This window comes from Chiloscyllium plagiosum, chromosome 12 (assembly GCF_004010195.1).
Source record: "Chiloscyllium plagiosum isolate BGI_BamShark_2017 chromosome 12, ASM401019v2, whole genome shotgun sequence".
NCBI lineage: Eukaryota > Metazoa > Chordata > Chondrichthyes > Orectolobiformes > Hemiscylliidae > Chiloscyllium > Chiloscyllium plagiosum.
The window spans coordinates 67,458,553-67,481,912 of NC_057721.1; the positions used below are offsets into that span (position 1 = coordinate 67,458,553).

Consider the following 23,360-nt stretch of genomic DNA (forward strand, 5'->3'; position numbering starts at 1 on the left):
CGGGGTTCCCGGACTATGAGGTTGGAAGCTGTGGGTGGGAGATCTCCTGAGGTGATGAGGTTCTGTATGGTCTGGGAGATGATGGTTTGGTGATGGGGGGGTGGGGTCATGGTCAAGGGGGCGGTAGGAAGAGGTGTCCTCGAGTTGGTGTTTGGCTTCAGCGATGTAGAGGTCAGTGCGCCAGACTATCTAACCCTCTGATAGTTAAAAATGACTCAGCTACTGACTCACTCCGAATTCTACCCATTCCCGACATTTCCAAATTTAAGCTGAATGTCAGTGATATGCCTGACTAAATCGTGAATTTATGTGAATGGGTCAACTATGATTTAAATGAGATATCAATACCATTTTAACTCTCCTAAATGGGCATATTACTGTGGCTCTCCCATTCAGTGAAACAGATAACAGGTGGTGAAAGAACAAAGGTACTTTTCAGGTAAGGGGGACCATTTATTGAATGGGACCAGGAAGGTCAGGTGAGCTCTTCCAGCTCCTTCTAAGAAAGCAGGTAGTACGTGCATGGAATGAGCTGCCAGAGGAAGTGGTGGAGGCTGGTACAATTGCAACATTTAAAAGGCATCTGGATGGGTATATGAATAGGAAGGGTTTGGAGGGATATGGGCTGAATGTTGGCAAGTGGGACTAGAGTGGGCTGGGATATCTGGTCAGCGTGGAGGGGTTGGACCGAAGGGTCTGTTTCCATGCTGTATGTCTCTATGACTCTATGATTTAGTGGCTTCCCCTTCCCTAGATCTGTTCTCTCTCTTACACATCTTCCCAGATCCTCCCTTTCCACCTGCAAGCTGGTGAATGCTGAGGGCTTTTTAATCTTACCCTGCTCTGTTTCCTTCTCCTGTCCAGAATGGGTCAGACATGGACTGTTGGCATTTAACATGGATGCAGAAATGTGTTTGACATTTGTTCCAGTTGTTTCCTGCTTACCCAGAAGGAAAATATGTATAATTGGTGAGTGGCACCAATACCTCAAATGGAGCTCCTGTATGAGCAGTATTTTATTTCTAATTTCTTTTGTTCACTGGGTTTTCCTCTGGGTAGGACCTGATTGGAATTAACCTCTTCCCCACATGTGACCTCACAGTCTGCCATTTGTCCCTTCACTAACATTAAATGGATGGTACTGCTTTCATTTGCATTATGTATTTTTGGTATTTCCATAACAGCATACCAAAACTTTTACTTCCCAGTGCCAAATGCTATTGTCTAAGAGGGACGGTTTTATGCTGTTATCTCTTTTCTGATGCCTTATAGTTTTTTGAATTGATTCAATCTTCTAATAGTGAGAACTTTCACCTGGTTTATTTACCTTCGTGTTTCAAATGTTCCATTTACATTTCTGGGTTACACTTCCAAAGTCCATTATGAAACAAAAGACATCCTGAGAAACGTAAGAGATTGGTAGCTGGGTAGTCTATAGTTTCCTAAATGATCTTGGCATAAAGTCATCCAGTACTTATTTAACCACAAATATATTTTCTGGTCTTAATAAACCTTGTTTTTCCTGGAGCTGCAGAACATATTGCCATCTGCAGTACAATGGTGATGTCATTAGAGAAAGCTTTCACCTTCATGTGACTAACATCATGAGAGGTCCATTAGCTTACTTAAGGTGTGGATGCCACATATCATATTTTACTGTTTATGTAAATGTTAGTGCCTCACTCAGAAAAAAAAATTCGGTGGTTTAAAAAGAAATCCGATCTTTTTTTCTGACTTTCTAGAGGAACTGGAGACTTAACAAACCTTGCTAATAAAAGAGAAACTTGCCTAGAAAATATGAACTGTCATCCAATTGAGCTTAAGGGACAATTATTGGAAGAAATTGGACCTCTTTAGTATTTTGCATAATGGAATAATGCCCTTTGGAAGATGGTGTATTTTATGACTCAGTACCATGAAAATGCCACAATTATGTAACAACATTTAAAATCTTGGCAAAGTTTCAAATATGTATGATGTTGAAAAAAGAAACAATTGCTGTTATGTAAGTATCAAATTTAAATAATGTAACAGTTACACAATACACACAATTCCAATAGCATCCAGTAATTCTATAAAATCAGTTGTATCTCCAATTAAGTCTTCAGCTATGAATGCCTGATATTTCACTTATTAGAAATATATAAAAGCCTAATTTATATTATGGAATGGTGTAAAAAATTTGTAAAAATTATTAAATGGTCATATATAAAGAAAAAGTCTAACCACTGCAGCAAAATCACCATCTTTTAGTGGCTGATAATGTATTTCACAATGAATGATGCCAGTGCCTTGAAAGAATGCTATAATGAGGCAGGCACAATGATCTTCTGCCCTACTTTCCTATCAGTCACCATTAAAGGGGCAATTCTGCTATTTCATAAATTCCCAAAATGTTCATGATACTGATGTGTACATCATCACTGTTAATAGTACTGAGAAGAAATTTGTTCCCAAGTGACTTGATAAATAGTGAAGTGCATTATATTAAATTTTCAAGTTAACCCTTCTGTATACTTCCAAACTAGATCACCAGCCCAAGGAATTTAATGGTACTGCATGAGTTTCAATGGATCAATCTTTAAAAGCAATCTCTAGTCCTAATCCTAATCATCAAAACTCTTTAAGGACTCTCTTCAGAACTCCAAAACTCTTCAAGTCTTTTTATTCATCTATAATCAATGTTAAAGGTGCAAGTCCAATTTTAAAGTAGCACTACAATTTTTGATTTACGTCATGTTGAGTCATATTATTCTGGTGGTGCTCCATATAATGGGCCTCAGCCCTTCACTTCATCCTCTCAATAACAAAAAAGACACCAGTTCTGGCAGCCTTCCCTGAAATCATTTTCCACACTTTACACTTTGCTGCTGAGACAGATTTCTCCAATGAAGGATTTTTTTTGACTAAAATGATGTGGTAAAACACAGTGCTGGTCTATAAAAAAATTCAGCTGCATTAAATCAGGCACCAATTATGTTTTGTCTACAAATTTCAAATAATTCACAATGCCCTCGTTATGTACAGTTGATAATGTCTTTGTCAACCAGTCAGAATTTAATAGACAAAAGAAGATGAACTGTATGTTGTTTTTGTAATTTTACCTGTTGGGTACTGACACTTTCAATAAAACTAGTACCCTCACAAAGTTAGCCTTAGTTTTGTGACTTGTTTCTGTGAATTGAGGATGTTATGAAGGAAGATGGACTTGTTGTTATGTTGTATCTTTTATAAACTCAGCATGTACCAGAATGCTTTACTTTACATTATGTAGTAGCACAAAAGAACAGAAGTAAGCTACTCAGCCCCTTGTGCCTATTCTGCTATTCAATTAGATCATGCGTGGTTGTACATCAACCAAATGTACATCCACCCACCTTAGCTCCATAATCCTAAAGGCATATATTTATACTGCAGTAACTTTGATCTCTGAATATGAGATGCAACTTCCTTCAGATTAACAGGGCCCACAGCTCCAGCAGTAATTCACATCTGCCATGTCACCCAATCTTGCTTATAAAGGCCTCAACTCTCTCAGTTTTGACTTGCATGTGACAAGTCAAACCGATAGGGCTGTTGGTCATGCTTACCCCTACACGTTTTCCACAGGCCCAGAATGACATCTTTGGCAGACAGCTTTTGGGCATTTGAGAAGGTGAGGACCCCTGTCAAAGACAGCCCCATGTCAACCCACGCAGGGGCAGGCTCAATCCAGTCGGGGCAGGTGTCAGTCTCTGGGACAACGTTTAAGGTGGGGAGCACAAGTAATGAAAAGTACAAACTTCCATTAGTCCTTTCCCTTTCTTCCCTCTGAGGACCTAGCTGCATTTCTCTGTTGATCAAAAGCGGGAGAGCACAGTGTGAAGTTGAGGCGCTGAGGTGGAAACTGACAGCCAGGTAGTGCAGGCCATTGAGATGGATCAGCATGAACTTGGTGGCCTGGTGAGCTTGGCTACTCTGTCAATGGAGGTGATGATCAGAGGGAATAGCTTGGGCAACACAGACATAAAGCTAGAAATGGACTCCTCTCTCCTCTGTGTTCTGTGCAAGGGCATGGACTGCCTCTGGAAATTCTGACCGAAGCACATGTATTTTCCACTGTACTGCATGAGTTACATTAGTGTACATCCCCTGAGACTCAGCATCTGTACCCAGCTGAGCAGAGCTTGGACTCACCTACATCCTTAGATATTTGCTGCTCACTATTTCCATTGTGGTACCTCTTTCTAGCACCTACTTCTGTTCATTTTCAATGTGGGGCTCACCATATGCCTAAATACCTACCATTACCCTGCATCTCCCCTATCCCTCTATCAGCAATATGCTTCTACCAACCTGTCAATCTCCAGGACTTTCCCCTCCCTCACAGTCAGGGTGGCTTTGACTTTCTGTGTGTTCTCCCTGGAATTGGAGACTCTTTGTTCCTGTGATTTCAGAATGCAAAGCTTTACAAGTGTGAGGGGTGAACTGATTGCTGAGGATGGAGGGTGAATGTTTGAGGAGTGTGACTGAAAATTTGGTGGAAGTGGGTGAGTGGGAATGCCATCTTTTGAGCTGAAGGAGGAAGCTGGAGCGAACGGAATGTTTGTGATGGGAAGTTGAGTCAGTTACAGGAGTGCCATGTTACAAAACACCAGGGTACAGAGAATTGCAGGAAATGCACCTTACCAAACTCTTCCAGAACAGGAGCTACACTTTAACGGTTCATCGCCTTTGCAGCTTGGGTTTAACGAGGCTGGCTAGATTCGTCTTGTTGGCCCTAGAGAATAGAACTTCCCTTTGAGCACTCACCAAATGAACGTCACCTCCAGGATAAATTTGTGAACCAGGAGAAGCCTGGTCGACATCTTCCTCCATTTTTCAGCTCATTTATCCTTCCCATTGGTTTGGAAATGGCACACACTAGTACCATTGTGAGTCTTGATGGCATCCCTTCAAATTGAGATCCCTCATTAGCTGGGTCACCCTGTCCACTCTCCTAGATTGGGTGGAGAACCTGCAGGAGGGTGAACAAAGGCAAGATGCACAAATTATTTCATCAGGCTTCTGGTCCGAAGATGCTCTAGCATGGACTACATTCACAAATAGTCTCCATTTTGGATGGCCCAAAATTCGGTTTTGTTCTGTCAGTGAAATTGAGAAAAGGTTTTGTATCATTGTGGTGCTTTTTTCAACGTCAGGACATCTCAGAATGCTTGGTAGCCCTTATAGGATTTTCGAAGTGTTGTTATTGTTGAAGTATAGGAACAGCCAGGCCCCATAAACAGTATGATCATATAATAGGGATATTGACTGAGGGATGATTAAGGACGAGGATAAAATCATAGAATCACAGAGTTTTTATAGTGCAGAACACATTCAACTCATCGTGTCTGCACTAACTCTCTGAGCATTTTGGTTTAGTGCCAATTTCCTGCTCTTTCCCTGTTGCCCTGCACAATGTTTGCTTTTAAATAATAACCTAATGTCTTCCTCAACATTTCAGTTGAACCTACCTCCACCACAATTACAGGTAGTGCAAAACATTTTGAATCTGTCTCTCTGGTCTTGATCTCCTTACGAGCTGGAATGGTTTCTGCTGATGTACTCCTCCCAGACCCTTCATGATTTTGAAAACTTCTATCAGCTCTCCTTTTAGCCTTCTATTACCTGGGTAAAAATAGACCCACTCTCTCTGATCTATCGTCAAAGCTGAAGTTTTTCTTTCCTGGAATCATTCTCGTAAACATTTCCATACTCCATTCTGTATATTTACCTCATTCCTGAATTACAGTTCCCTGAACTGTACCCAATGCCCCATTTGAGGTTCGACTCTAGTCCTATCTAAGGTCAATTCTGCAGCTCTGTGGAGGAGTTATCCTGTTGCATTTAGAATAATGACAAAGAATCTTTAACATACACCGGAAAGGAAAAATGTATCCTTCAGTGTTTCATTCAAATTAAAGAATATAGAAGAAAAGTAAGTGAATAGAATAAAGTCACATTAATCATAACCTGAGTGGTACAATTGCCCTTTAATTGCTGAATAAAAAGTGGAAAATAGAAGCAGGAGTAGGCCTTTTGGACTTTTGAGCCTGCCACATCATTCAGTATGATTATATCTGATCATCTCAGTCAGTATCCTGTTCCCACTGTCTCCATTTTACACTTTGATCCCTTTAGCCCTAAAATCTATATTTAACTCCTTCTTAGAAACATTCTGTGTTTCTGAGAGGCTGAATAGGCTGGGGCTAATTTCCATTGAGCATTGGAGGCTGAGGCATGAGTTCATAGAAGTTTATGAAATCATGAGGGGCATGGATACAGTAGATAGCTGAGGTCTTTATCTGAGGGTAGGGGAGTCCATAACTAGAGGCATAGGTTTAAAGTGAGAGGGGATAGATTTAAAATGCACCTGAGGGCTAACTTATTCACTCAGACAATGGTGCATATATAGAATGAGCTGCCAGAGGAAATGGTGAAGATGAGTACAACTATAATATTTAAAAAGCATCTGGACGGGTACATCTTTAGGAAGGGGTTAGAGGGATATGGGCCAAATGCTGGTAAATGGGACTAGGTCAAATTGAGATTCTGATCAGCATGGACCAATTGGACCAAAGGGTCTACTTCTGTACTATACATCTCTATGACTTTGGGTGAAGAATGGCTTCATTTTCTTAATCATTTGTTTCTCTGATCTCTTTATTCTCTAACTTTTCAAATAAATTGCTCTTAAGTCATGGCTAGCATTTAACATCTCACTAAAAAACTAGCCATAAATGGCTTTGATGATTGACACACTTGTATTGTAGACACACCAAAACAATAGCAAGTTTGATCTGTGAGCAATACACAGGCATTCAGTTTTAACTGGATTGGCCCCAACAATTCAATCATTCCCCAATGTGATTATGTTGCCAGAAGAGTCAAAATCACTACTCACTTATTTTTCAATGTCCTATTCTATTTGCAAATATTCCAGAATGTGTATGGGTTATGTCTACTGTTTATGTAAAATTAAAGAGAAATCCCGGGACAAGTTCCTTAACCCAAAATGATTCTATTATTCAAAACATCTGATGTCATTGGGCTATTTATGATATTGGAAAGCTCAGTGTGCTGAGGTTAGTCTGGAATATAACTGACATCATCAGTTTCTGGCCATTTCAAATATATGTTTCCAGAGATAAATCTGTTCTCTTTAAATCTGATCACCCAATTGGCTGGCACCATTTGAATTTGTTGTTGCATTGGATTATTAATTAACCTGGCTACACGTGTAGAAGATTTCATCTCCCTGTTGGTCTAATCTTTCTTTCTCTTTGCATACAGGAATTGTGAGGCTTGTCCTGTTGTTACATCCTACAGTTCAGCCGAAGGACATGATTCAGACTGTCCCAGACTCAGTGGCTGATATCAAAGTAAGTCAGTAAGATACATTTCTGTTATTATTGCCTGTGAAGGGGAGTTGAGAATAAGGGAGTCGTTATGGTGCAATTCTGGTGCTGATTAATTATTTACATGCGTATTTCTCAGTGAAGCTCTGCAAAAAGTTGAAACATGTGACAATTAAGATTTGCCAATCCGAATCTAGCTCCAGTGTCTTTCATTGTCCTTTTGCTTCCCGTTTACAAGGAGTCAAAAGGAAAACAAGACTTGCATTGATATAACATCTTTCATATACAGCGTACACAGGATGTGGCAAAATACTTTGCAACCAATGAAGAAATTCTGAAGTGTAGCCCCAATGTAAGATAATATTGCAGCTGAGCAGCGTAGTATGTAAGACATGGGGGACAAAGTTGGGCAAAGGAAATATGAAGAAAAGAGTAGCACCTGACAGATAACATACTGACTGCTGTCAGTCATGGGCACTCAATAATGATCATTTATGAGTAGGCTGTGACCATTTCTGAGTTCAAACAATTAAGAGGCTGTGATCTCAGCTACACAGAAGGACAAGCAAGAAGTGAAGAGATGGACAAAGGCAAAGAATGAGAATCACTGTCGTTGACCCTCTGAATGTGGTTTCACATTGAAGCCTTAGGAAATGGACTTTAAGTTGATAATCTTCATTAACTAATGGCTCCCCTATCAATGCAATAGAACATTTAAAAAAAGGAACAGAAGTAGGTTATTCATCACAAGAAGCCTGTTCCACCTCTTTACATCTCTCCATCTATTTGCTTTGGTTTTGTAGCTCTTAACGTCTTTGTTAGAATAACAAAAATATGCATGTGAATATGAACGTTCAATTGATAGACCTAGATCAAATGGACAGCAGCGGTTCAAGAAGACAGCTCCCCACAACCTCCTCAAGGGCAGCTAGGGATGGGCAATAAATGCTGGTCAGCTAGTGACTCCCAAGTCCCATGAACAAATAAAAAGAAAAGGCAGTGGGCAATGTTTGGGGTGTAAAATGCTGCTGTTTCTTGATGCAAGTTACGAAAGAGGAACAAAATACCAGCACCTTTCTAATAGAAAATATTTATTTCTATTTAGTGCCAGACATGTACTAAAATCTGGCAAGGTGGCTAATCCTTCTGTGAAGACATTATCCATAGATTCATGAAAGATGCACAACATAACTTCTGTCACTGGTATGCAACCTCCTCTAAAGAGATTAAAAATGATATACAATCATCTGTTGCAATTCCACCATTCAAATTATAACTAAATATAATGGGTGAAAGAGTGTCTATTAGATGACTTCAGTGTTGTTTGCAAAACCTCTGGTACTTCATTCATTGCTGAAACTAAATTCCTTAATTATAATTTTGCTGCGAATCTTGGGGATTATTTTTGCATCTCCTATATACATGCTTTAGTTTTATAATGATGTGGTTTAAGAGCAAGTGCAATCTTCCTGTACAAATCTGTGGGAAATGCACCTTAATATTGGATCCAAACATTTTTACCATCTTTCAGCTGTTCAATTTTTCTATTAAGGTGTGCAGCTTCATTAACATATATAAATGCTGTCCCTACCCTAACCCACCTCTGTTAAAATTGGGTGGACCGGTTGCAGGCAGATTGAAATTGGATTCAGACTTTTGGAATTACCCTGTTGAGTTCCCATGAAAGAGTGAAAAGGGAAATGTAACATGAATGGGTTAAGCATTCATATGATAATACTTGGCATTTGGAGAATATTAAGGAATTTTTTTCTTCCATGCAGAGCAGTCAGCATGGCTAATTCTTTTGACTTGTAACTTATTGCTTTTGCATTATTCTGTATATGTATGTGAATCATGGGACACTGAATCCCTGTGAATCATAAAATTATTATTGTAGGCAGGTTAAACAGAACAGGTCATCAGGAAAAGCAAGGTCCTTCAATTAATTGAAAAGCAACTAAACGTTGGGTAAAGATGCTAGATCCTTGGAATAGTTTTCGAGTGAAACAATAGGATATGCACAAGCTATGCGAGTTCCTGTCTTTTGAGGCAGAGCAGGAGCATGTGTTTAAAGTTTGATAGCAGAGATATAAAGATGAAAGAGAATTTCAGAGTTTGGTTTTAGAAATCAGTATTTATGCAGAGATGCTTCTCAGGACTTTAAAAGTATTGGAGATAGGATAGATTGTGTATGACCTTTAGATCGGTGGGAGATCGAACCTGGTGAGACAATTAGCCTTTTATAATTAAATGCTTTCTTCCATTGCAATGATAGTACATGTTTTTCTCTCTCTACCGCAGTGCAGAGACAGTACTGGCAAGAAAGCTTGGACTGCATGAACAAAAATTCTGATTGCTAAATATTTGGCTTCATGTTTTTTAAAAAATGACTGTGCTTCTGCAGTTTGAAGCATGTGGTTTCTATGTGCCAGGTCTAGCATTTTCAAGTGGAAAAGTAAATTATGGATTAGAACAACCCCTGATGCAAGCAAGGTTTTTCTTGGCAAATTGATCTTGATCTGCTCAGTGATTGACTTCAGATTAAATGGGCATATGTGTCTTTGCATGCGTGTGTGCAGTGAAAGAGTTGGGCAAATGATTTTCTTTAAGCAGCAACTATACTCCATACTTAATGCTTTTTTTAAACATTGCATCACGAGATACTGAGCAGTTAAATTCACATTATTAAATTGATTTAATGGGTTTTTCGCAGTGTGAGGACAGTGAGATCTGACATATAGGTCAAAAGTTAGAACAGGGCAGAGGACAACAGCTAAAAACACATGCATCAATTTTCAAGGATCTTTTGTTTCTCATGTAAGGCTTGTTAAGATGTGCTCTTTCATCATGCTGCTTCAAATTGCCTTTTATTTACTATTTGCTCTCTCACTGTATTATCCCAGCCATTTCTTTTATAAAAACACTCTATCCAGCCTTTCCTCTTATATACCCCGATTTTCTCCTCCCCTTCTTTGCCTTTCTAGAAGCCCTTCCTCCTTCTCCCTTACTCTTTTTGCTGTCTTACATTTAAAAAAAATGCAAGGTGCTGGGGGAAAAGAAATCATGTACAGAAAAGATCATACACATTCAAATCAAACTGAGTGGTCTACTTCAGCTCTATATAAATGTTTCTACCTCCTTTCTACTCACACCTGAAAGTAATCTTTGTCCGTTCTGGTTGTTGCTGCTTCTCTACTGCATTGTGTGACACTTTAACCAGACTTGTTGCATTCTCTCATGTGCCACATACTCTTGTCTGAGTCTTTTAATTGAAAACAGAGTCTGCACATGGACAGCTTCGGAAGGTATTGCAAGTAGATGACATTGGTCAAGCATGCCTGCAAGAAGAAAATAATTGAAACAAAAATAAACTTGAGATCCCAACTTATAAAACTTTCTGAATTAGTTACAATTTACAAATGAGAACAACATGCAAAAACATAAAACAATAATGCAAAAAATGTGTAGTCAGCGCTGTCATTCTAATTCTATTGCTATAATGACTCTCTGGAACAAGATTAAAGTATACTTTTTTAGATCTCACATATATATGAATGATTGCATTCCATTTGAAGTTTATCGGACTAATTTTGTTTGATATGGTAATTGTTTTTTCTTTCCAATCTTAGTCTCTCTCTTCTCTCATTGGTGACTACAGCTCTCTGTTACCTCCAGTCAGCTGACAGCTGTTTATGGCTGAGTCCTGCAGTTTTTGTGGGTTTCTTTACTGTATCTTCAGTCTGAGATTTACAAATACCACCCATTCCAATATCAAGGCAAAGGGATACTTTATTGGTGGTGTTCAGAACACTGCATCTTCCAAGTGAACCATTGAAAGAAGTCATTTTCACTGGCTGGATCAGGTTGACGATATAACTTTGTAATTCTACCACATTTAAAAAAGATACAAATTGTTCTCAGGAAATGGACACTGCAGGCAAAGGCAGTATTCTTTGCCCAACCCCACTTGTTTTTGTGATGGTAGAGACTTTGTGGTGTTGGAAGGGACTTTGTGGGAAACAGCAGTGATGAGGTGTCACATGATGCATGTGTCAAGTTGACTTGTTGGGAACTATGAGTGTCACATGTTCTCATACACCTGTTGTTCCAATCGTTCGAGGTAGTACGGTCCAAAATACCGGAAGGTGCAGAAGTAAAACGTAATGCCATGCAAAAAAAAATTGAAATGGTTTTAGTACTCCAGTCTTCTTGTTTGAACGTTCCTGTTAAATATAATTAGCCCTCAATTGAATGTTCCCACCTGCAGCCCAGGTATTGTTCAATGGTGGGGCCTATCTCTCCAGCTGGTGTTGTGGGGGAGGGGGAAACCCTGGAGGCAGATTGGAGGGGAATTGGCTGGCGTTGGGCCATTAAAATAAGAATTAAAGCACCCTTCAGAGAACCAGATTATATTTCACTTTAATATCGCACTTGTCAAACTGTTCAGTCAATTGCATAATTAATTCCAGAACTTGAAATACACTCAACTCTACTTCGATGAAAACCAGATCTGTGAAAGTTTTCAGAAAGTCCCAATTTGCTCCCAGTTCATTCCAGTGGTTTTCTGTGGCATTTTAATTCAAGTCTCTGAATACAACAGCCAGACAGATAGAAGTTTTTTCTCGTTTTCAAAATTATGGCTCGTAATTGATTGAATGAACTGTAAAGGTCAGATCAGCACTTCTTCTTCCTGACCTAGCTGTACACTTGAAAACAAGCATTACCTTTGAAGAGTTATATGACTGGCGAATGCTTAATACTGACATTTATGGGCCTTAGACTGTGGGATAGGAGATGGGAGGTCCCGGCAAATGGCGGAGATAACTCCCAAACTTTCATGGCTCTTGGGACAGTTTCTGAGGCCTGGGAAAGTCAGTGAATCAGTTGTCAATTCAATGGACTCAATCAGTTAACTTAAGCAATTAAAGAACCTATTTTGGGTGACTTTTCACACCATGCCAGAATTTTGCCAGTGAAGGAGTAGTTTCTCACCATGTGACACCATGACACCATGTGCGGAGTTCCATGGAGATGGTCTTATTGTGGCAGGCTGAATGGCCGTTGGAATTAAAGGGCCCTTTTCCCAGAGAGGGTGTTGTGAGTAGGGATATGAGTAACCCGGTCTGTCTGTTTTATTAATTTTTAACCCTTCCTAGGGTGTTTCCATTTTGAACTGCCCTTGGAAAATCAGAGCCACCTCAGCAGCCTCCTCATCTGCGGTTTGTTTGCTCAAGCTGGAAGAAATGCTTCTATTCCTGCTGGCCCACAAACTGCTGGAGAAAGCAGGAAATTGATGCAAGGTAATGATGCTTACCTGAAGAGTCTAAGTTGGGGCCGAATGGCCTTCTTCTGCGCTGTAACTATTCTGTAATTCTGTATAAATGGTTTGAGCCCTTTTTGCCTCTTTTTACCTATCAGGTTCCCCAAACATGGGAAACCTGCTGACATTAGGTAAAATTAAAAATGATAAAAGTGCAGCCTTCTTAGACGTTTCAGTTAATGACCCACCTCATGATAGCCTGCCCTGTCACACACCTCTTACAAAACTGGATATGCGTGTGTTCAAATTGAATTTAAACTTTTTAGAATTTTTATTTCCAATTTTCCTCAAACTGACCCGAATGTGAGAGTTAAAATTACTGTCTGTGTTTCTGAAAGTTTGACATCGGTTGTTCAACACTTTGAGACATCCAGCATTCATGAAAGGCACTATATAAATTCAAGTGTAAGAGGAAAATAAAAGGGTGTGAAGGATTTGTTCTCCTTATACTTAACTGAAGCTACCAGAAAAAGCATAGAACGCTTTGGAGAAGTGATTTTCTCTGACTTCCTTTTCCTTTCTATGCAGATGTATTTTCCCTTCACTTAATGACTGGTTTCCATGATATATTAACAGACTGTACACACAATAAGCCACAGGCCAATGTCAAACTTTAAATAATTGGCTAGTGTTCAGAATTTGTGGATGGCTTTCAATTAGCTTTTCCAACGAAAACAATAAACTGCAGAGAGCTTCTATTAGTAATTTCAGTGATGTTGGCTTATCCACTCAGGACTATTTAGCAGCCTTCACAGCAGCAACGAATAGCAGGTTATTAGCAATGTTTAAAACAAAATCTGAAGATATCACAATTCCATTCCTCAGCCCTCATCCTAGTGTACCTTGATTCAAACTTCCTTCCTGTACATCAGCAATCTAATATCTATACCTGCTTTTCAAGTCACCTGTGGTGATTTACTGGCTTTGTTATAGGGACCATTCCTGGTGTCCAGTTCTCAAATCGCATAATTTCTACTCCTTTACCTATTTCTTTAGTCAAATCAATCAGTCAATTCTTCAAAGGACTGTTAAATTTGTCCATCTTGTTTATCTTATTTTTGAGTAAGGTAATAGCTCTGAAAGAGTTAATGTTTGATTTATGCTGAGTCCTGCCCAGTCTAATGACGTTACACAGATTCTGGCTGTAGAATCACTTGGTTTCTGGCATTGTCTCCTAATGGAGCAGCATGTGTTTTTTCTACCTTCTATTAGTAATAATTAATATACATCAAAGTTAATGTAACCTGTGTTTAATTACTGTTATGTATTGAACAATATTTTGTTATGAAGGACTGGAGCTTCTTGGCTGAGACCTATTTGTGGTCTGTCTTCCACCACAGACTACTGAATAGACCCTTAGACTAACATAGGAAGGAGGATTGGGGGCAGCACTTTCCCCCAATTGGAGTATAGGAGGGGTGTGATTGCGTTGGAGGTTTACCAGGATGTTGACTGGGCTGGAGAATTTCACTTAGGAAGAGTGATTGGACTATTTTTCTTAGAACAGAGGAGATTGAGAGGGAAAAAAAATACTATGCATAAAATTATGAGGGATGGAAAGGGTAGACGGGAGGAATTCTTTCTCATTGATGGAAGGATGAATGACACAGGGGAATAGATTTAAAGTAAGGGGCAAGAGGGTTTAGAAAAGATATGAGGAAAACAGTTTTCACCCAGAGGATGATGGGAATTTGGAACTCACTGTAAGGGGATCGAGACAAACACCTAATTGTTCTCATCCTATTTTCCAACACTTGAACCATAGCTTTGCATGCCTTCACATCACAAATGTACATACATTCATACATCATGGGAACAGACCCTTCAGGATAACAAGTCCATACCAATTATAATACCAAACTAAACTAGTCCCACCTATATGTGCTTGACCTATATCCCTCCAAACCTTTCCTATCCATGTACTTATCTAAATGTCTTTTGAATGTTGTAACTGCACCTGCATCCACCACTTCCACACAAAGTTCATGCCACGCACGAAACACTGTGCAATAATTGCTGCTCATGTTTTATTTAAATCTTTCTCATTTAACCTCAAAAATATGTCACATAGTCTTGAAATCCCTCACCCTAGGGAAAAGACACCTGCCATTTACCTGTCTATACCCCTCATGATTTTATAAACCTCTAAGGTCTAAATTCTTCTTAAATGCTGTGAGACTTTCTGTCTCGACCCCCTTACAGTGAGTTCCAAATTCCCATCACCCTCTGGGTGAAAACTGTTTTCCTCATATCTTTTCTAAACCCTCTTGCCCCTTACTTTAAATCTATTCCCCTGTGTCATTCATCCTTCCATCAATGAGAAAGAATTCCTCCCGTTTACCCTTTCCATCCCTCATAATTTTATGCATAGTATTTTTTTTCCCTCTCAATCTCCTCTGTTCTAAGAAAAATAGTCCAATATGGATGTTATGGGCTAAAGGACCTTTTTCTGTGCTGTAGACCTCTGAGACTGTGACTCAATGGCAAATGGTTGGTACCCAACAATGTTCCCTTTAAGCTCCAAGGTCCTACGCATAGTGATCAGCATTGGCACGTTGATTGTGGCCAGTTCCCAGATGTTGCTGCCACGCATGGAACTTGGAGACCCTTATGGCCAGAATGAAAGCTAGAGGAAAGTTGGTACAAAGGCATCACAGTGGAATAAATCAGGGTGTTAGCTGTGAGCATCATTGCATGAAACTACACCAATGACTGACATTTCCTCCTGCACAATACTTCATAGAGCATTACTTTGCTCTCACGTTCAGCTTATGCAAAGTTCAGAATTCATGACACTGTAGTTATTCTCAAACTTTGAAGATATTTATTTGATATATTGGATGATTTTTTGTACCAGCAAATTGCAACTTCTCATGAGAGCTTTCCTTTCCTCATGAGAACAGCTCAGGACAACAAATTGATTAAATCTTAAGGAGAAATCAAAGATTTCTTTCCCATCGTGTTCTGATGTGGACCCTGGGTCTCCTGCAAACTCTTTTACAATGATCTGTTTTAAGGGGTATCCTTCCTAAAATCTGCAGTTTAATGATCACAAGTCTGAGAATCTCTTACCAATTGGCAGGCCTTGCTTCCTTATGTCTCCAACTGTCAGCATTGTTTCCTGTTATCGGTTCCTTCCGTTATAATCTTACACAGGTTCCATTACGTCTGGCTAGCCTTTATGTTTCCCTCTCCCAGCAGCCTAGGCCACAAGGCAGCATACTAAGTTTAATCCAAATACATTCTTCATGCAAAGATTTCGTTGAAGCCCTTGCTTTGCTTTTTCTTTGAAACATGTATAAAATAGCCAAAACCCTTCACTGACATATACTAACTCATCCAACTCCTCCACTCCAAAAGCTGACCCCTCCAGTTCCTCGATACAACCACTACCAAAGACTGACTCATGCAGTCTCTCCTTGTTTCCCTCATACCTGCTGGTTACTGTGCACTGAACTGCTAAGCAAGACACAAGCTCCCCCATCTCCCCCACTTCCCCACCTCTAAAATGAACACTGAACTGGACTGAATGTTTTAGTTGTTTCATTTGTGATCACCTAAATTCAAAAAGGAATCAAATAAATAAAGAAGTGAAAAAAAACTCAATACTCCAAATATATGTATATTTTTCAAAGTCCTCTGTGTTTTGCAGCTAGTAAATAGTGTGTTTTCTGTGGGTGTAACACAGTTTCCACCCAGAGAGGTTTTAAGCTTCCTAACTAGTGATTTGTAATGTTAGTTTTAAGGAAAGGTATACATAATGAACCATATACTATAATTATTTAAAAATGCTACAAAGGAAACCCACCAGACCTGGGCTTTTGGAAGTTGAATAGATTAAACGTGCATCGTTAGTTAATGCTAGGTTCTGCTCCTGGAACTACTTTGCTTTAGGATTTTGGTGGAGAGGCAGGCAGAAGGAAAAGTCAGAATTCATTTAAAACATTACTCTTCTCTATTAGTTTGGAATATTGTGGCACTGCACAGATTATACTCGGTGCACTTAGAGGTAACAATAAGTGGTCTGGTCACGTTCCCTGATCTAACCATCCGATATACATGTGAGAAAAATATGGGCAGACATTGTGCAGATCCTGCGAGAGTTTTATGGGATGGAAATTGTTGTTTAGGGGTGGAGGTGGTGGGGGCGGGTAGGAAATGTCATTGCCAAGATGTGGCAGACACATACACACATTCTCACGTGCCCAGTCAGCTCACTCTGTACTCCAGATGTCCAACTAACTACAGCTGTCTGCTCCTCTCAGCCACACTCACAATAAAAGGTAAAGACTATGTTATCCTTTACTATTCAAGTTTTTTAATTGCTGTTATTCTGCAGTGTGCTGGGGGAGGGAGTGGGCTGGGGGATCGAGGAGAGGAAAGGGAAACTTCTACTGGTTTCTGCTTTTCATACGGAGAAAAATGCTTCATAATTTAATGGAAACAGAAACAGCTTATTTAGGATAAATGAAGAGCTTGCATTTTTATTTGGCCAGAATGTCTTGCATAAAATTATGGTGAGGATTGGTTGAATCTATAGTTAGGCAACAATTTCATGACAGATTTTTATTTTGGAAAGGATTATGTATGTACAGACTCATAACAACTGCACAACCCAGGGTGAGCCAATTCATGACACTCGGCTTCAAACCACCAATTCTGTTCTCTCTGCTCAACTCATTTCAGAAACCTACTCAGTGTTGCTGCTCATTGCATTTCACATGGTGGTTTTTTTTCATGTACCTAAACTCCTGCCAGTTCAATAACCGTTTAAGTGATGCAAAGGAAGCAGTGTAGCACTATCGAGCAAGATCAGTAAGTTTGAGTACCAACAATAGCAACATGTACAATTGTCATTTTTGTAAGAGCTGCCATTCACTCCTGTATATAAGGAAGCATTTGGTTGAACCTAAGTATTAGAGATACTCAATAAAAAGGCAGACGTTGAAACTTTGAGAGAAGCTCAGCAGATCATCTACTAAAGATATACTGTCGAGAATCGGTTGCTGGAAAAGCACAGCAGGTCAGGCAGCAACCAAGAAACAGGAAAATCGATGTTTCAGGCAAAAGCCTTTCATCAGGAATGCCCTTCATCATGATTCCTGATGAAGGGCTTTTGCTCAAAACATCGATTCTCCTGCTCCTCGGATGCTGCCTGACTGGCTGTGCTTTTCCAGCAACACACTCTCGACTCTAATCTCCAGCATCTGCAGTCCTCACTTTCGCCTACTAAAGATATACTACCTAGGCCAAGAGCTAATTTGCACAGGATCAACAAGATTAAGGAGATAAATGTGTGGCTCAAGGATTGGTGTGGGAGAAACTGGCTCAAATTCATGGGACATTGGCACCAGTTATAGTCATAGAGTCATACAACACGTAAACAGCCCCTTGGGTCCAATCAGTCCATGCCGAACATACTCCCAAACTACACTAGTCCCACTTGCTTGTACTTCGCCCATATCCCTCCAAACATTTCTTATACATGTACTTATCTAAATGGATTTTAGACATTGTAAATGTAACTGCATCCACCATTTCCTCTGGAAGTACATTCCACACACAAATCACTCTCTATGTAAAAAAAATTCCTCTTTTTTTTAATCTTTCTCGCTAAACTTTAAAAATGTGCCCCCAGTCTTGAAATCCCTCACCCTTGGGACCTGCCATTCAACTTATCTATACCCCTCATTATTTTATAAGATCACCCCTCAACCTCCTAGTATCCAGTGAAAAATATCTCAGCCAATCCAGTCTCTCCTTTTAATTCAAACCCTCCATTCCTGGCAATATCCTGGCAAATTTCTTCTGAACCCTCTTCAGCTGAATAGTAACCTTCCTATTACAGAGAGATCAGAACTGGACACAGTACTCCAGAAGAGGCCTCATCAACATCCTGTACAACCTCAATAGTGGTGGAGGGTTGTTTTTCAGACTGGAGGCCTGTGACCAATGGAGTGCCATAAGGATTGGTGCTGGGTCCACTACTTTTCATCATTTATGGAAATGATTTGGATGTGAGCATAAGAGGTATAGTTAGTAAGTTTGCAGATGACACCAAAATTGGAGGTGTCATGGACAGCGAAGAAAGTTACCTCAGATTACAATGGGATCTTGGTCAGATGGGCCAATGGGCTAAGAAGTGGCAGATGGAGTTTAATTTAGATGTGGGAAAAGATCTGCCACCCTGCCTACCCATAGTAGGCCCACACAGAACATAGGAATGCAAACTTGGCCAAACTACACCAGAAACACCCAGAATGCCTCAGCAGGGACCAAACAGGCAGACAAGTGAAACCAGACAGCACTCACAGATAAGGGAATACAATTCCCAAAACATACTAACAATACCAGGTCAACACAGCTGTCCCAAAGCCCTGAGGGCAGTCTCATAACACAGCAATACCAAAGCAACACAAAGAACAGGTCAGACAGAGAGGGACCATCAAAGACATCATTTCCAGGACAGGACAATGGAAGCAACTTACTTTTTCAAAAGAGACATTCTCACCTACCTGCAAAGAGAGCTGGAATCTCCTGATCCCATTGATACTGTCAGGATGTTGGATCGTATCGGGAATCAGGACATTCTTCTGATAACTGTTTTGCAATTATCATCATTGTAACTAGATTACTCCATTTCCAAATACATTGTATCTTTCCCCATTTTAAATAACCTTCTTGTACAAGATTCCTAACTAACCTGGCATCATCCTCAGCTCGTGGAAGAGAATTCTTGCTACCTGGACAGTCTGTCTGTGCTGTTTCAGCTTAGTCAATTTCTCTTCCACGATATCGTGTACTAATAAACTGTTTGTTAATTTCACTTCGAACTGTGCTTTGTGATCTCTAATTTATTGGACTAATTTCTCCGACATTAGATAAATGCGAGGTGCTGCATTTTGGGAAAGCAAATCTTAGCTGGACTTATACACTTAATGGTAAGGTCCCAGGGAGTGTTGCTGAACAAAGAGACCTTGGAGTGCAGGTTCATAGTTCCTTGAAAGTGGAGTCGCAGGTAGTAGGATAATGAAGAAGGTGTTTGGTATGCTTTCCTTTATTGGATAGAGTATTTGAGTACAGGAGTTGGGAGGTTATATTGGGGGTATACAGGACATTGGTTAGGCCACTGTTGGAATATTGCGTGAAATTCTGGTCTCCTTCCTATCGGAAATATGTTGTTGAAAGGGTTCAGAAAAGATTTACAAGGATGTTGCCAGGGTTGGAGGATTTGAGTGATAGGGAAAGGTTAAATAGGCTAGGGCTGTTTTCCCTGGAGCATTGGAGGCTGTTGGGGTGACCTTATAGAGGTTTATAAAATCATCAGGGACATGGATAGGATAAATAGGCAAAGTCTTTTCCCCAAGGTTGGGGAGTCCAGAATTAGAGGGCATAGGCTTAGGGTGAGAGGGGAAAGATATTAAAGAGACCTAAGGGGCAACGTTTTCACGCAGAAGGTGGTACGTGTATGGAATCAGCTGCCAGAAGATGTTGTGGCGGCTAGTAAGATTGCAACATTTAAAAGGCATCTGGATGGGTATATGAATAGGAAGGGTTTGGAGGAATGTGGGCCAGGTGCTGGCAGGTGGGACCAGATTGGGTTGGGATATCTGGTCGGCATGGACAAGTTGGATCGAAGGGTCTGTTTCCGTGCTGCACATCTTTATGACTCTATGACCCTATAATATCCTAACATTGAAATTCAAAGATCTGAACAATGAAGGCAAGCATGCTAAATTAAATTAACCACCCTATCTATATGTGGTGCAAAATTTTAAAAAATTATGTATTAAAAAACTACAATCATTGTGTTCCTGTTGGAGTGAAAGGTAAGGCTGGTAGAATTAGAGAACAATGGATGAATGAAGATATTGAGGTTCTAGTCAAGAATAAAAAAAAAGTTAGATAAAGACAACTAGGTTTAAATGAATCTCTTGAACAGTATAAAGAGTGTAGAGGTATTCTTAGGATGGAGATCAGGAAGGCAAAAGGGAGGATATGAGATAGCCTTGGCAAATTAGATTAAGGATAATCCAAAGATTCTACAAGTATGTTAAGAACAAGAGAATAACTAAAGAGAGGATAGAGCCCTTAAAGATCAAAGAGGTCATCTTTGTGTTGAACCACAGGAGATGGGAGAGACATTAAGTAAATTGGTTTTTACTGTGGAGGAAGAAATAGAGACCTGAGATCTCAGGGAAATAAATCTTGATGCTTTGAAAAGAGTACATGTTACAGAAGACAAAGTGATGGAGTTTTTCCAGAAAATAAGAGGGGATAAATCTCCAAGACCTGACCTAGTTTGTCCCTGGATTTTATGGGAAGCTCTGGGAAAAGAGGGAGTTGTTCTGATGAAACAGATAACAAATGATTCATGTTGGGACCAGTATCCTGGCAAATCGCACAACTAGGACTTTGGATAGGGCATTAATCTAAGCAGTAGTAGGGGTGGATCCATTGCATACAATGTTCAGCTCACTGCAGCGATACCAGTTTTGGGACTTGATACTGCAGTAACTTCCCTCTCTTAACTTCATACAGCTGAACACACGCTTAGCATCAGGAGAGACCGCACACGGCTACTATTGAAAGGATCATTGCTACTAACAGGTTATCTGTTGTTTGATATTTTCCGGCTGTTGTTATGATCCTACAAGTGTTTGAAGCTTTCTATAATTCTTTCAGGTTGTAAAAGTCTACTTCAGCAGATGTATTTTCTAACTTTAAAGCTTCTGTGCAAATCAGTTATTCCCCGGCATGGGTGTATTCATACACATTCCCTGTAGAATATGGAATAACTTAGAGATTCAACAGGCCACACAGAGCAGGATAGGCTCTGACTGCCTCCAATTGCACACCACCTTGTGCTGCAAAAGGGTAGGTATTGTCGGAGCGTGTCCTGCAATGTGTTTGCTTACTGTGGCCTATATGATTGAAGTGCTGCTCAATTTGGATTTGAGGTGTACAGCAGTGCTATGCATGTAACAGTGAGGAAATATATATGAATGTTGGTCATGCTCATTTAGAATGTTAGAGATTGTTGGTAGACGAGTGGTAGGTGTGTGGTGATTTTAGTGCCTGAACCCAATAGAGTGGGATAGAGCTTTCTAAATTAAGCTTGACACTTTGTGTGAGAACATTGAACTTTTTGTGGTTCTGCAATCAGGTTCCTTGAGTCTTAATTCTGGCATTGACTACCATGACTATTGTTCCATTCTTTTTACCATAGATCTGGAGGGCTGACTTGTCCCTTGTGCAGAATGGATATCCCTCCTTCTTTCCATGTCCTGCGCCAAGAACTCTAGTGTGGAAGCAGGAACCTTGGAACCTGCTCTCTCTCAGGTTGTGCCAAAAGACTGATATCCATGCTGTGCACCTGGACAAATGTTAGCAAGCTAGCATTTGCCCCTCACTGGCAACATCATGGTATATCAGCAGCAAAGCCACACTGCCTAAGGCACATAGCTGGCATGAATGGCACTCCCTTGCAAATGCTACCCCATTGTCTCATCCTTGGTGCTGTTTAGCCACAACACCACCCACTTTACTTGTCTTTAAGTCCATTCTGTCTAAGCGCCCTCTAAGTCAGTGTTACCCTGTCCCTATTGACCACTTCTCATTGTCCAAATGGGGGACTTCAAATTCAGGCAAACAAATAAAAATACAAACATGAGCATTCATTCATAGGATGCAAAAAGCAACAAAAAACAAAACAAAGAGGCTGAAATTTGCCTCCACCACACCAACCAAATTTAAGAATCACTACCAATGAACAATCGTACTCTGTTTCCAATTCTCTTCCAGAAATGGGTCTCTCAATGAGATCTGAACTGGAGTGCCCGATGCAGCTGAACCCTGTCGTAGATGATGTTAATTTCCTCCTTCCCAATGTCCTTGCTCTTCCCTCTTCAAAAGACTTCACACATTCCCCCAGCTCCTCATAATCGTTGGTAGCTCCACTTGTGCAGAATACAGCACACAGAATGATGCAGCACACTCTGGCTGGACTAAACTGGAGGGCATCTCCCCCCCCACACACTGGTCAAAGTAACAGAATAATATTTTCACACAAATAGATTAAATTATTGCAGAGGAATGGGATATTATACATTTTTGGTAGAAAAAGTAAAGAGAAGCAATAATAATTAGCTACTCCAAGGGTATGGATTCAAACATCACACTGAGCAGCTGGTGGAAGAATTTGAATGAATTTAGTAAATCTGGAATTGAGAGCTAATCTCAGTAGTGATGTCCACGAAACTATAATAGGTCATTATACAGATCCATCTGGTTTTACCAATGTTCATTACAGGAAAGAAATGCCACAAGATACACTGCAGCAACTTGATGAAGTCCATAGACAGTACCTTCCAAACCTGCAACCTCTACACCTTCAAAGGACAAGGGCAGCAGATACAGGGGAACACCACCACCATATGCAACTTCCCCTTCCAGTCACTCACCACTGACTTGGAACTATTTTGTCTTTCTGAGCAATTTTGAACTATTTTGAGCAAAAATCCTGCAATCCATTCCCTGATAGCACTGTGGGTGTTCTTATAATAATAGGAAGGGGAGTCATGGCCCCTTAAACCAATCTCATGAATCTTTTTTGCAACTTCTCAAATGCTGTCACATTCTTCCTAAAGGGAATACACATA

The 23,360-nt window shown here is 40.1% G+C and overlaps 1 protein-coding gene across 3 annotated transcripts in view; it reads left to right on the forward strand.

Moving 5' to 3' along the window:
* The window catches only part of erg (ETS transcription factor ERG), a 262,777-nt gene that overhangs the window by 48,243 nt on the left and 191,174 nt on the right, over positions 1 to 23,360 (forward strand). Inside the window, exon 2 of one of the 3 annotated variants that reach the window (XM_043701331.1) lies at positions 7,315 to 7,403. In XM_043701331.1, coding sequence (XP_043557266.1) covers positions 7,365 to 7,403 — 39 coding nt within the window. In that variant the 5' untranslated portion in view covers positions 7,315 to 7,364. Of the gene's footprint in view, positions 1 to 7,314; positions 7,404 to 23,360 lie in introns of those variants that run through there. The other 2 variants (XM_043701336.1, XM_043701330.1) reach the window with 2 other exon arrangements.